This window comes from Pseudophryne corroboree, chromosome 2, assembly GCF_028390025.1.
Source record: "Pseudophryne corroboree isolate aPseCor3 chromosome 2, aPseCor3.hap2, whole genome shotgun sequence".
In the NCBI taxonomy this organism is placed as follows: Eukaryota; Metazoa; Chordata; class Amphibia; order Anura; family Myobatrachidae; genus Pseudophryne; species Pseudophryne corroboree.
The window spans coordinates 884,648,346-884,660,915 of record NC_086445.1 but is presented as its reverse complement, the minus strand read 5'-3'; the positions used below and the strand labels follow the sequence as shown (position 1 = coordinate 884,660,915).

The 12,570-nt window shown below is 48.0% G+C and overlaps 1 protein-coding gene across 1 annotated transcript in view; it reads right to left on the bottom strand.

Moving 5' to 3' along the window:
• HIP1 (huntingtin interacting protein 1) overlaps window positions 1–12,570 on the bottom strand; it is a 297,153-nt gene that overhangs the window by 58,576 nt on the left and 226,007 nt on the right. Inside the window, exon 21 of the mRNA XM_063955990.1 lies at window positions 5,525–5,661. Within this exon, the coding sequence (XP_063812060.1) occupies window positions 5,525–5,661 (137 nt within the window). The remainder of the gene's footprint in view (window positions 1–5,524; window positions 5,662–12,570) is intronic.

The following is a 12,570-nucleotide window of genomic DNA, read 5'->3' as shown; positions in this document are numbered from 1 at the left end:
CAGTTGCTGTGGAAACTAGGTCCGAGAGACCATCCCCGAATAACTCCTCACCCTTATAAGGCAAAACTTCCATGTGCCTTTTTGAATCTGCATCCCCTGTCCACTGGCGAGTCCATAAGCCTCTCCTAGCAGAAATGGACAGTGCACTTATTTTAGATGCCAGCCGGCAGATCTCCCTCTGTGCATCTCTCATGTATAAGACTGAGTCTTTTATATGCTCTATGGTTAGTAGAATAGTGTCCCTGTCTAGGGTGTCAATATTTTCTGACAGGGAATCTGACCACGCAGCGGCAGCACTGCACATTCATGCTGACGCAATAGCAGGTCTAAGTATAATGCCTGAGTGTGTATATACAGACTTCAGGATAGCCTCCTGCTTTCTATCAGCAGGTTCCTTGAGGGCGGCCATATCCGGAGACGGTAGTGCCACCTTTTTAGACAAACGTGTGAGCGCTTTATCCACCCTAGGTGGTGTCTCCCAACGTGACCTATCCTCTGGCGGGAAAGGGAACGCCATTAGTAACTTCTTAGAGATTACCAATCTTTTATCAGGGAAAGCCCACGCTTCTTCACACACTTCATTTAATTCTTCTGATGGGGGAAAGACTACGGGTAGTTTTTTCTCCCCAAACATAATACCCTTTTTAGTGGTACCTGGGTTTATATCAGAAATTTGTAACACCTCTTTCATTGCTTCAATCATGCAACGAATGGCCTTAGTGGACATTAGACTAGTCTCATCGTCGTCGACACTGGTGTCAGTATCCGTGTCGACATCCGCGTCTGCCATCTGAGGTAGCGGGCGTTTTAGAGCCCCCGCAGGCCTTTGAGACACCTGGACAGGCACGAGCTGAGAAGCCGGCTGTCCCGCATTTGGCATGTCGTCAAATTTTTTGTGTAAGGAGTCGACGCGTGCACGCAATTCCTTCCATAAGTCCATCCACTCAGGTGTCTGCCCCGCAGGGGGTGACATCCCTTCTATATGCATCTGCTCCGCCTCCACATCATTATCCTCATCAAACATGTCGACACAGCCGTACCGACACACCGCACACACACAGGGAATGCTCTAACAGAGGACAGGACCCACAAAAGCCCTTTGGGGAGACAGAGTGAGAGTATGCCAGCACACACCAGAGCGCTATATAATGCAGGGACTAACTGAATTATGTCCCTTATAGCTGCTGTTATATATACTGCGCCTAAATTTAGTGCCCCCCCTCTCTTTTTTACCCTTTTCTGTAGTGTAGACTGCAGGGGAGAGCCAGGGAGCTTCCTTCCAGCGGAGCTGTGAGGGAGAAATGGCGCCAGTGTGCTGAAGGAGATAGCTCCGCCCCTTTTTCGCGGACTATTCTCCCGCTTTTTTCTGGATTCTGGCAGGGGTAATTATCACATATATAGCCTCTGGGGCTATATATTGTGGTATTTTTGCCAGCCAAGGTCTTTTTATTGCTGCTCAGGGCGCCCCCCCCTAGCGCCCTGCACCCTCAGTGACCGGAGTGTGAAGTGTGTATGAGGAGCAATGGCGCACAGCTGCAGTGCTGTGCGCTACCTTGGTGAAGACTGATGTCTTCTGCCGCCGATTTTCCGGACCTCTTCTTACTTCTGGCTCTGTAAGGGGGACGGCGGCGCGGCTCCGGGACCGAACACCAAGGCCAGTTCCATGCGGTCGGTCCCTCTTGAGCTAATGGTGTCCAGTAGCCTAAGAAGCCCAGGCTAGCTGCAAGCAGGTAGGTTCGCTTCTTCTCCGCTTAGTCCCTCGCTGCAGTGAGCCTGTTGCCAGCAGGTCTCACTGTAAAATAAAAAACCTAAATATATACTTTCTTTCTAGAAGCTCAGGAGAGCCCCTAGTGTGCATCCAACCTCGGCCGGGCACAAAATCTAACTGAGGCTTGGAGGAGGGTCATAGTGGGAGGAGCCAGTGCACACCAGGTGACCTAAAAGCTTTCTTTAGTTGTGCCCAGTCTCCTGTGGAGCCGCTATTCCCCATGGTCCTTTCGGAGTTCCCAGCATCCACTAGGACGTCAGAGAAAATCATATAATGAATACTTTTGGCCACCCTTGGGTGTAACCTTGCATCATCGTAGTCGACACTGGAGTCAGAGTCCGTGTCGGTATCAGTGTCTGCTATTTGGGATAGAGAACGTTTTTGAGACCCTGAAGGGCCCTGTGACACAGTCAAAGCCATGGATTGACTCCCTGCTTTTTCCTTGGACTCTGCTTTGTCCATCCTCTTATGTAATAAGGTCACATTTGCATTTAAAACATTCCACATGTCCAACCAATCAGGTGTCGGCGTTGCCGACAGAGACACCACAATCATCTGCTCCACCTCCTCCTTAGATGAGCCTTCCGCTTCAGACATGCCGACACACTCGTACCGACACCCCCACACACACAGGGATATATTTATATGGAGACAGTTCCCCAATAAGGCCCTTTGGAGAGACAGAGAGAGAGAGTATGCCAGCACACATCCAGCGCCAACTGACACTGGAAATAAATTCCCAGATAATATAGCGCTTTTATATATAATTATCTGTGTAATACACTCACTGCGCCTTACAAGTGCCCGCCCACCCCCCTCTTTTCTGCCCTGTGTCACCGTGTTCAGCAGGGGAGAGTCCGGGGAGCCAGCTTCTCTGCAGTGCTCTGTGGAGAAAATGGCGCTGGTTAGTGCTGTAGGACCAAGCTCCGCCCCCTCCAGCGGCAGGCTTCAGTCCCGCTCAATTTTGTAATACTGGCGGGAATTTTTATAACTACTGCCTCCGCAGCCTATATATACTTATATGCCAGTCCTAGAGGTTTATATTGCTGCCCAGGGCGCCCCCCCTGCGCCCTGCACCAATCAGTGCCTGCTAGTGTGTGTTGTGTGTGGGAGCAATGGCTTACCTCAGGGAAGATCTGAAGTCTTCTGCCGCCTTTGAAGTCTTCTTTTCTTCTTATACTCACCCGGCTTCTATCTTCCGGCTCTGTGAGGAGGACGGCAGCGCGGCTCTGGGACGAACGGCGAGGGGAGACCTGCGTTCCGACTCCCTCTGGAGCTAATGGTGTCCAGTAGCCTAAGAAGCAGAGCCTATCACTTAAGTAGGTCTGCTTCTCTCTCCTCAGTCCCACGATGCAGGGAGCCTGTTGCCAGCAGTGCTCCCTGAAAATAAAAAAACTAACAAATTTTTTTTTTTTTTTTCAGAGAAACTCAGGAGAGCTCCCTGTAATGCACTCAGTCTCCTCTGGGCACAGGAACTAACTGAGGTCTGGAGGAGGGGCATAGAGGGAGGAGCCAGTGCACACCCGTTCTAAAGTTCTTTATAGTGCCCATGTCTCCTGCGGAGCCCGTCTACACCCCATGGTCCTTACGGAGTCCCTAGCATCCTCTAGGACGTAAGAGAAATAGAAATAAAAAAAAGAAAAATGAGGCTGCTTAATAGCAGCCACAGGAAATTGTGCCCTGCTCCTTGCAGGCACCAAATGAAACTGGATTCCTGAGGCGGGATATGAGGGGAAAGAGAGCCTGGGCTGCTAGGAGAAAAGACTATTTGGTGCCCAGACCTATAACCAGTGTTTAAAGCCTGTGTCCCCTATAGATGAACGAGAAACATGTATTTCAGAGACCCTCCTGAATGAGATATTCCACCGTGCACCATTTGGCCTTGGTCACTAAACCCATAGCAACCAATCACAAATTTATTTTCAGCTTATAACTTGCACAAGACTGATAAAAGCTAATTGCCGATTCATTGGTTACTATGTTTAAAGTGCAGATCTGCACCTTTGAACAATATTAGTTAAATGACCTTAGTAAAAAATCCCCTATAGACAGTTAAAATCACAATGATAATTGGAAGGTGTTGTTGCCTTATAAAATAACGGGGGTCATTTCGAGTTGTTCACTCGTTAGTTTTTTTCGCAACGGAGCGATTAGTCGAAAACTGCGAATGCGCAATGTTCGCAGTGCGCCTGCGCCAAGTAAATTAGCACAAAAGTTTGGTTTTTACTCACGGCCTAATGAAGATTTTTAATCGTTCTGGTGATCGGAGTGTGATTGACAGGAAGTGGGTGTTTCTGGGCGGAAACTGGCCGTTTTATGGGAGTGTGCGGAAAAACGCAGGCGTTTCAGGGAAAAACGCGGGAGTGGCTGGAGAAATGGGGGAGTGTCTGGGCGAACGCTGGGTGTGTTTGTGACGTCAAACCAGGAACGAAACTGACTGAACTGATCGCAGTGTAGGAGTAAGTCTCGAGCTACTCAGAAACTGCTAAGAAATTTCTATTCGCAATTCTGCTAATCTTTCGTTCGCAATTCTGCTATGCTAAGATACACTCCCAGAGGGCGGCGGCTTAGCGTGTGCAATGCTGCTAAAAGCAGCTAGCGAGCGAACAACTCGGAATGAGGGCCAACATCTGTATGCTGCATTGAACACCAAAGATGTCACCATTCAGTAAACTGTCTTTCTGACAAAATGTGTATACAGGTTGAGTCTCCCTTATCCAAAATGCTTGGGACCAGAGGTATTTTGGATATCGGATTTTTCCGTATTTTGGAATAATTGCATACCATAATGAGATATCATGGCGATGGGACCTAAATCTAAGCACATAATGCATTTATGTTACATATACACCTTATACACACAGCCTGAAGGTCATTTTAGCCAATATTTTTTATAACTTTGTGCATTAAACAAAGTGTGTGTACATTCACACAATTCATTTATGTTTCATATACACCTCATATACAGAGCCTGAAGGTCATTTAATACAATATTTTTAATAACTTTGTGTATTAAACAAAGTTTGTGTACATTGAGCCATCAAAAAACAAAGGTTTCACTATCTCAGTCTCACTCAAAAAAGTCCGTATTTCGGAATATTCTGTATTTCGGAATATTTGGATATGGGATACTCAACCCGTATTACAAATAACAAGCACACATAGTAATATACTAGCCAATAGTTTGGTGAATTAACCTTTTGCTTAAAAGTGATTGAAAACTGTTTCATGCTTCTTACACTATTGATTTCTGAATATGTCTAATAACAACTGTCCCTAAATGTTATGGGCATTTTTCTGATTTGGAAGTAAAGCAAACAAGTGCTAGTAACTGCATCTGGAGAAAATCCTGCTGCACTGTAGGTGGGCCAGATGTAATATGTGCAGAGAGATTTAGATTTGTAGATGGGCTGGGGGTTGGGGCTGTCCTAACTGAAATCTAAATTGCAATGTAAAAATAAAGCTGTCTAACATTTATGGGCTACATAAAAAAACAGCTAGTATTTACCCTGCAAGGAAAAAATATAAATGTATTAGCTCCCCTTGTATTGCAGTATGGTTTGTTCCAGAAACAGGGTTACTAGCTTTTTTTTTTGCTTTACTTACAAATCAGCATCAAGCCCTATGTTTTAGGCTAAGGGGATTTCAACTTTTTTTTTTTTTTAACTGGTCCAAACCAGGATCACTATGCTACCCCAGCATCCACGGTATAAACAAGCACCATAGCCACTGCTGGCAGCCAAGTGTTCTGGTTACCTGGGCAAAGTCAGCAATGTGCTTGAGCGTGGCAGTAATCTGGCTGCAATCTGCTCCGCTCTGCATCTCTTTGTCCCGCAGGCTGGAGAGATAGTTAAGAGCTTCTGTTCCACATGTCCGACAGCTGTCACTTAGCTCTAAGAATAGGAATAAAGAAAAAAAAAGTTAATGAGATAAGGACACCAATGCCGGCCAGCTGGGATTTACTTCTTACTACTCAGAAAGTTGCATCTCGGTGGTCTATCAGCTGAGAAAGATTAGACTGGTCAGAATGGCCCAGATATCTGGACAGCTGGGCCCCAGTACTAGAAACAAAACAGAGGCCCTCATTCCGAGTTGATCGGTCGCAAGGCGAATTTAGCAGAGTTACACACGCTAAGCCGCCGCCTACTGGGAGTGAATCTTAGCTTCTTAAAATTGCGACCGATGTATGCGCAATATTGCGATTACTAACTACTTAGCAGTTTCAGAGTAGCTCCAGACTTACTCTGCCTGTGCGATCAGTTCAGTGCTTGTCGTTCCTGGTTGACGTCACAAACACACCCAGCGTTCGCCCAGGCACTCCCACCGTTTCCCCGGCCACTCCTGCGTTTTTTCCGGAAACGGTAGCGTTTTCAGCCACACGCCCCTGAAACGCCGTGTTTCCGCCCAGTAACACCCATTTCCTGTCAATCACATTACGATCGCCGGAGCGAAGAAAAAGCCGTGAGTAAAAATACTTTCTTCATAGTAAAGTTACTTGGCGCAGTCGCAGTGCGAACTTTGCGCATGCGTACTAAGCGGATTTTCACTGCGATGCGATGAAAAAGAACGAGCGAACAACTCGGAATGAGGGCCAGAGTTTTTACTTAATATGGGCGAGAGGTGAGAGACAGTAAAAAAAAGTAGGATTTTAATACCTACCGGTAAATCCTTTTCTCTTAGTCCGTAGAGGATGCTGGGGATGCTTCAAGAACCATGGGGTATAGACGGGATCCGCAGGAGACATGGGCACACTATAAGACTTTGAATGGGTGTGAACTGGATCCTCCCTCTATGCCCCTCCACCAGACTCCAGTTATAGGAACTGTGCCCAGGGAGATGGACATTTCGAGGAAAAGGATTTATTTAATTATTTTAAACTAAGGTGAGATACATTCCAGCTCACACCACTAACACACCGTACAACATGGTATTCAACAACAACAACAACGCATGCACCGGCGTGACCAACAACAGTCACAGATTGACTGAATTTAACGCAACCTGAGCGTAACTATAACCAAACTGCAGGTACAGCCCGCACTGGGACGGGCGCCCAGCATCCTCTACGGACTAAGAGAAAAGGATTTACCGGTAGGTATTAAAATCCTATTTTCTCATACGTCCTAGAGGATGCTGGGGATGCTTCAAGAACCATGGGGTTTATACCAAAGCTCTAGAACGGTCGGGAGAGTGCGGATGAGTCTGCTGCTGTTAGGGTCTCCTGCCCTGTGCTGCCACGTCGTCATGGCAACCGGGAGACAAGTGCTAGTGGAGTAACCTGAGCGCAGCTGATACTCCGGTTCGGGTCTTTTGCTGTGCAGTGGTTATAGGCTCTGTGCACGGCAGGGGATCCGGTGCTGGTTTTTGTGCTCACAGTCTGTGAGGTCTGAGTGGGGCGTGGACAGCACCTGCTTTATAAGGCCTCTTTTCAGGGTAAGCAGATGCTGCTGAATCTTTGTTGGTTAGTCAGTTCATGAAAGTTAGCCAGTACTGTGTAGCTTTGTATTTGTTTGTTGCTTACTGCAAATAGGCCTGGGGATTTGGTATTACACTCTGCCAATCCAGACCTAGCAGTAAGACTGGAGTCAGTCGTTTAGCTTGCTGGGGTTCTGTTACTACTCTGTGAACTTAGCAAGTTTGCGGCTGTATTCTAAGACTTGCCTGTCTAATCCTGTCTCACTGTGCTAGGTGTCAGGGGTCAGTTTAGTGGCAGTAAGCTAAAACCTGTGCACTGCAAGTGAGAATCAGGATTGTGGAGTCTCTCCTTGTGTCTATCATTCCATCTCTGACCAAGGAGTTTACTGCCACACCCGTTGGTAACCCTTTAGGGTTTTGCTGTTGCCCTTAGCAACAGCATTTCGGGTTCTCTACGTATTAAAACACAACATCTTGCTATTTCCATCTGAGCAGTTCTAATACAAGGGAGATACCCAGTTCCTTAGCCTCTGGGCTTCTCTGTTCACTTTGTGTGTATTTTGTTACCCTATCACCTTCTGTGTACGTTATGTCATATTCCCCAGTTTGTCTGTGAGTCCATTTGTTTTGCATAACAGTTCAAACACCAGTACATTCCTGCAGACACTGGAGTGCATAACAGTTCTGACACCAGTACTTTCCTGCAGGCACTGGTGTGCATAACATATTCAGCAGCCTAATACTCCTGTTGAAATTTTGTGGGAATATGGAGCATACCCCTCAAAATACGTTGCAACAGGTGGTCGATCAGGTGCAGGTCCTGACTCGACAATTTAATGATTTGTCCATTAAAATGCACACCTCCCAGGCTGCTGGCGGAGCTCCCGCAGCAGCAGCACCTGCAGGGGTTAAGGAGCCGAAAGTAAATCTCCCGGATCGTTTTTCTGGAGATCGCTCGCAGTTCTTTTGTTTCAAGGAGAGCTGCAAGCTATACTTCCGGCTTAGGCCTCAGTCTTCTGGGTCGGAGATTCAGCGGGTGGGCATAGTGATTTCCTTGCTACAAGGAGACCCACAGGTCTGGGCATATGGGTTGCAGCCTGACTGTCCGTCGCTTAAAAGTGTTGATGCTTTTTTTACGGCACTGGGCATGTTTTATGATGACCCTGACAAGACGGCCTCAGCCGAGGCTCAGATTTCGATCCTTAAGCAAGGGCGAAGGCCAGTTGAGGTTTACTGTACGGAGTTTCGGAGGTTGGCCCATGATACCCAGTGGAATGACCCAGCCCTGAGACACCAGTACCGAAGAGGTCTTTCTAACCAGATAAAGGACCAACTGGTACAATATCCCTTGCCTGATCAGCTCATGCAGTTATCCATCCGGGTGGATAGACGGCTGAGAGAGCGTAGGCTTGAAAGGGAGACTGAGATTTCCTTCCTTCCCAAGGGAACCTCAGACTCTGAGGAATTTTCTGAGGAGCCTATGCAGATTGGGGCTACCCGCCTCTCCTCGCGTGAGAAGACGCGGAGGAGACAGCAGGGCTTGTGTTTGTACTGTGGGAATAAAGGTCATGTGGTAGTATCATGCCCAGAAAAGCCGGAAAACTTCAGGGCCTGAGGGTGATGGGAAATATCCTGTCAGGCCAGAAGTCAGAATTTCCCAAGAAGACTTTTATCATTCCGGTGACCTTGAAGATCCTCGGTCAAACTGTCAAGACTGAGGCCTTTGTGGACAGTGGGGCCGACGGGGTTTTTATGGACCGCCAATTCGCCCTGAAACACTCTGTTCCCTTAGTACCCTTGGCATCGGAAATTGAGATTTGTGGGTTAAACGGGGAACCATTATCCCAAGGTAAAATTACCTCTTGCACTAGCCAGATTTCTTTGTTTATTGGAGCCACACACTCTGAAAAATTGTCCTTTTATGTGACTGTCTGTACTTTTGCCCCATTGGTGTTGGGGTTACCCTGGTTAAGGGCCCACAATCCTCAATTTGACTGGGTCTCTGGGGAGATTCTTAGTTGGGGTACTGATTGTTTCAGGAGTTGCTTGAGCCTTCCAGTCAGGCTCTCGCAGCTAAGTTTGCCAGGATTGCCAGGGTGTTATGCAGATTTTGCGGACGTGTTCTCCAAAAAAGTTGCAGAGGTACTACCTCCCCATCGCCCCTATGACTGTGCCATTGATTTGTTGCCAAATGCTAAGCTTCCCAAGAGCAGGTTGTACTCCCTGTCACGTCCTGAGACTCAGGCTATGGCAGAGTACATTCAGGAGAACTTGGCTAAGGGATTTATCAGACCTTCACAGTCTCCAGTTGGGTCGGGGTTCTTCTTCGTGGGTAAAAAGGACGGTTCGTTGCGACCCTGCATCGACTTCAGGGAATTGAACCGTATCACGATTAAAAACTCATACCCACTGCCTCTCATTTCGGTCTTGTTTGACCAGCTTCGTACTGCCACCATTTTTTCTAAGATTGACCTACGCGGTGCGTACAATCTAATCCGAATAAGAGAGGGGGATGAATGGAAGACTGCCTTTAATACCCACTCAGGGCATTATGAATATTTGGTGATGCCTTTTGGGCTCTGTAATGCCCCGGCAGTCTTCCAGGATTTCATGAATGATGTGCTCAGGGAATATTTGGATAGATTCTTAGTTGTATACTTAGATGACATCCTAATCTTCTCCCATTCCCTGGAGGAACATCGGAAGCATGTACGCTTAGTCCTCCAGAAACTCAGAGACCACCGGCTTGGGGCGAAGCTGGAGAAGTGCGAATTTGAAGTTCAGCAAATCGCATTTCTAGGATATATTATCTCCCCAGAAGGTTTCCAAATGGAGGGTTCCAAGGTACAGGCAGTCCTGGATTGGGTGCAGCCCACTAGTTTGAAGGCGCTTCAGCGTTTCCTGGGCTTTGCGAATTTTTATAGACGATTTATCGCTGGATTTTCGTCTATAGTGGCGCCCTTGGTGGCACTCACTAAGAAAGGGGCGGATGTTGCTCACTGGTCTTGTGAGGCTAAAGCGGCTTTTGCCCATCTCAAAAGGGCATTTGTTTCGGCCAAGGTGCTGCGACACCCAGATCCAGAGCGTCCTTTTGTGGTGGAGGTGGATGCCTCTGAGATGGGTATTGGGGCAGTGCTTTCTCAGATGGGAGTGTCTGATAATCGCCTTCATCCCTGTGCTTACTTTTCCCGTAAATTTTCGCCTGCCGAGATGAATTATGACGTGGGTAACCGGGAATTGTTGGCTATTAAGGATGCACTCGAGGAGTGGAGACACTGGCTTGAGGGGGCTAAGTTTGTGGTCTCAATTCTCACTGACCATAAGAATCTGGCATATTTAGAGTCAGCGAAGCGTCTCAATGCCAGGCAGGCACGATGGGCTTTGTTTTTTGCTCGCTTTAATTTTTTGATAACATATCGCCCTGGGTCAAAAAACATCAAGGCTGATGCGCTCTCGCGGAGTTTTGCTCCAATCCAGGAGACCACCGAGGAGCCGTTGCCCATTGTTTCCCCATCATGTATTAAAGTGGGCATTACCCAGGACCTCTTATCATTAGTCCTTAGAGCACAGGAGCAGGCTCCTCCAGACCTTCCGGTAGGTCTTTTGTTTGTGCCTCCTAGGTTAAGACAGCGAGTGTTCCTGGAATTCCATGCCAAGAAGTCGGCAGGTCACCCGGGTATTGCCAGAACTCGGGAGTTGCTATCTAGGGCGGTGTGGTGGCCCTCGGTGGCTAAGGATGTGGATCAGTGGGTTTGGGCATGTGACATCTGTGCCCGAAATAAGACTCCTAGAGGGGTTCCTGTTGGCCCATTACATCCACTCTCTATCCCATCTAAGCCATGGACCCACATTTCAATGGATTTTGTGGTGGACTTGCCCAAATCCTCGGGGATGACAGCCATCTGGGTTGTCGTTGACAGGTTTTCGAAGATGGCGCACTTCGTTCCACTGGTTGGGCTGCCATCAGCCAGACGCCTGTCTGAATTATTTATGCTGCATGTTGTGCGTCTCCACGGGTTGCCACTTGATGTGGTCTCTGACCGCGGATCCCAGTTTGTGGCCAAATTCTGGATGGCATTTTGTTCCGATCTCCAGATTTCTGTCAGCTTGTCGTCAGGCTACCATCCGCAGTCTAATGGGCAGACTGAAAGGGTGAACCAGTCCTTGGAGCAGTTCCTCAGGTGTTATGTCTCCAAGTGTCAGACTGACTGGGTTGCTCATCTGTCCATGGCGGAGTTTGCCTATAACAACGCGGCTCACTCTGCTACAGGGATCTCTCCCTTCCTTTGTGTGTATGGGCATCATCCTAAGGCCAATTCTTTTGACCCCCTGGACTCCACGCCTGGTGGTTCCTCTGTGGTTTCGGTCCTTAGAGGTATTTGGCGGAAAGTGAAGAAAGCCCTTGTGTCTGTGTCATTAGTGACCAAAAGGGTTTTTGATAAGCGGAAAAGACCCTGCAGCTTCAAATTAGGAGACTTCGTCTGGTTGTCAACCAAGAATTTGAAGTTGAGACAGCCATCTCATAAGTTAGGCCCCCGGTTCATCGGCCCTTATAAGATCACCAGGGTTATCAATCCGGTGGCATTTCAGTTAGATCTGCCCCGTTCTTTGGGTATCAATAAAACATTTCATTGTTCCCTTTTAAAACGGGCGATTAGTAATCCTTCTTCCAGTGGAAGACCTTCCCCTCTTCTGATACGTGGCCAGAGGGAGTTTGTTGTTGAAAGGATTCTTGACTCCAAGGTGGTTCGGGGTCGGCTGTCATTTTTGGTGCACTGGAAGGGGTATGGCCCGGAGGAGCGGTCGTGGGTGCGCAGTTGTGATCTTCATGCCCCCAGACTGATACGCTCTTTCTTCTCGCAGTTCCCCGATAAACCCGGTGGTAGGGGTTCTTTGACCCCTCGTCAGAGGGGGGGTACTGTTAGGGTCTCCTGCCCTGTGCTGCCACGTCGTCATGGCAACCGGGAGACAAGTGCTAGTGGAGTAACCTGAGCGCAGCTGATACTCCGGTTCGGGTCTTTTGCTGTGCAGTGGTTATAGGCTCTGTGCACGGCAGGGGATCCGGTGCTGGTTTTTGTGCTCACAGTCTGTGAGGTCTGAGTGGGGCGTGGACAGCACCTGCTTTATAAGGCCTCTTTTCAGGGTAAGCAGATGCTGCTGAATCTTTGTTGGTTAGTCAGTTCATGAAAGTTAGCCAGTACTGTGTAGCTTTGTATTTGTTTGTTGCTTACTGCAAATAGGCCTGGGGATTTGGTATTACACTCTGCCAATCCAGACCTAGCAGTAAGACTGGAGTCAGTCGTTTAGCTTGCTGGGGTTCTGTTACTACTCTGTGAACTTAGCAAGTTTGCGGCTGTATTCTAAGACTTGCCTGTCTAATCCTGTCT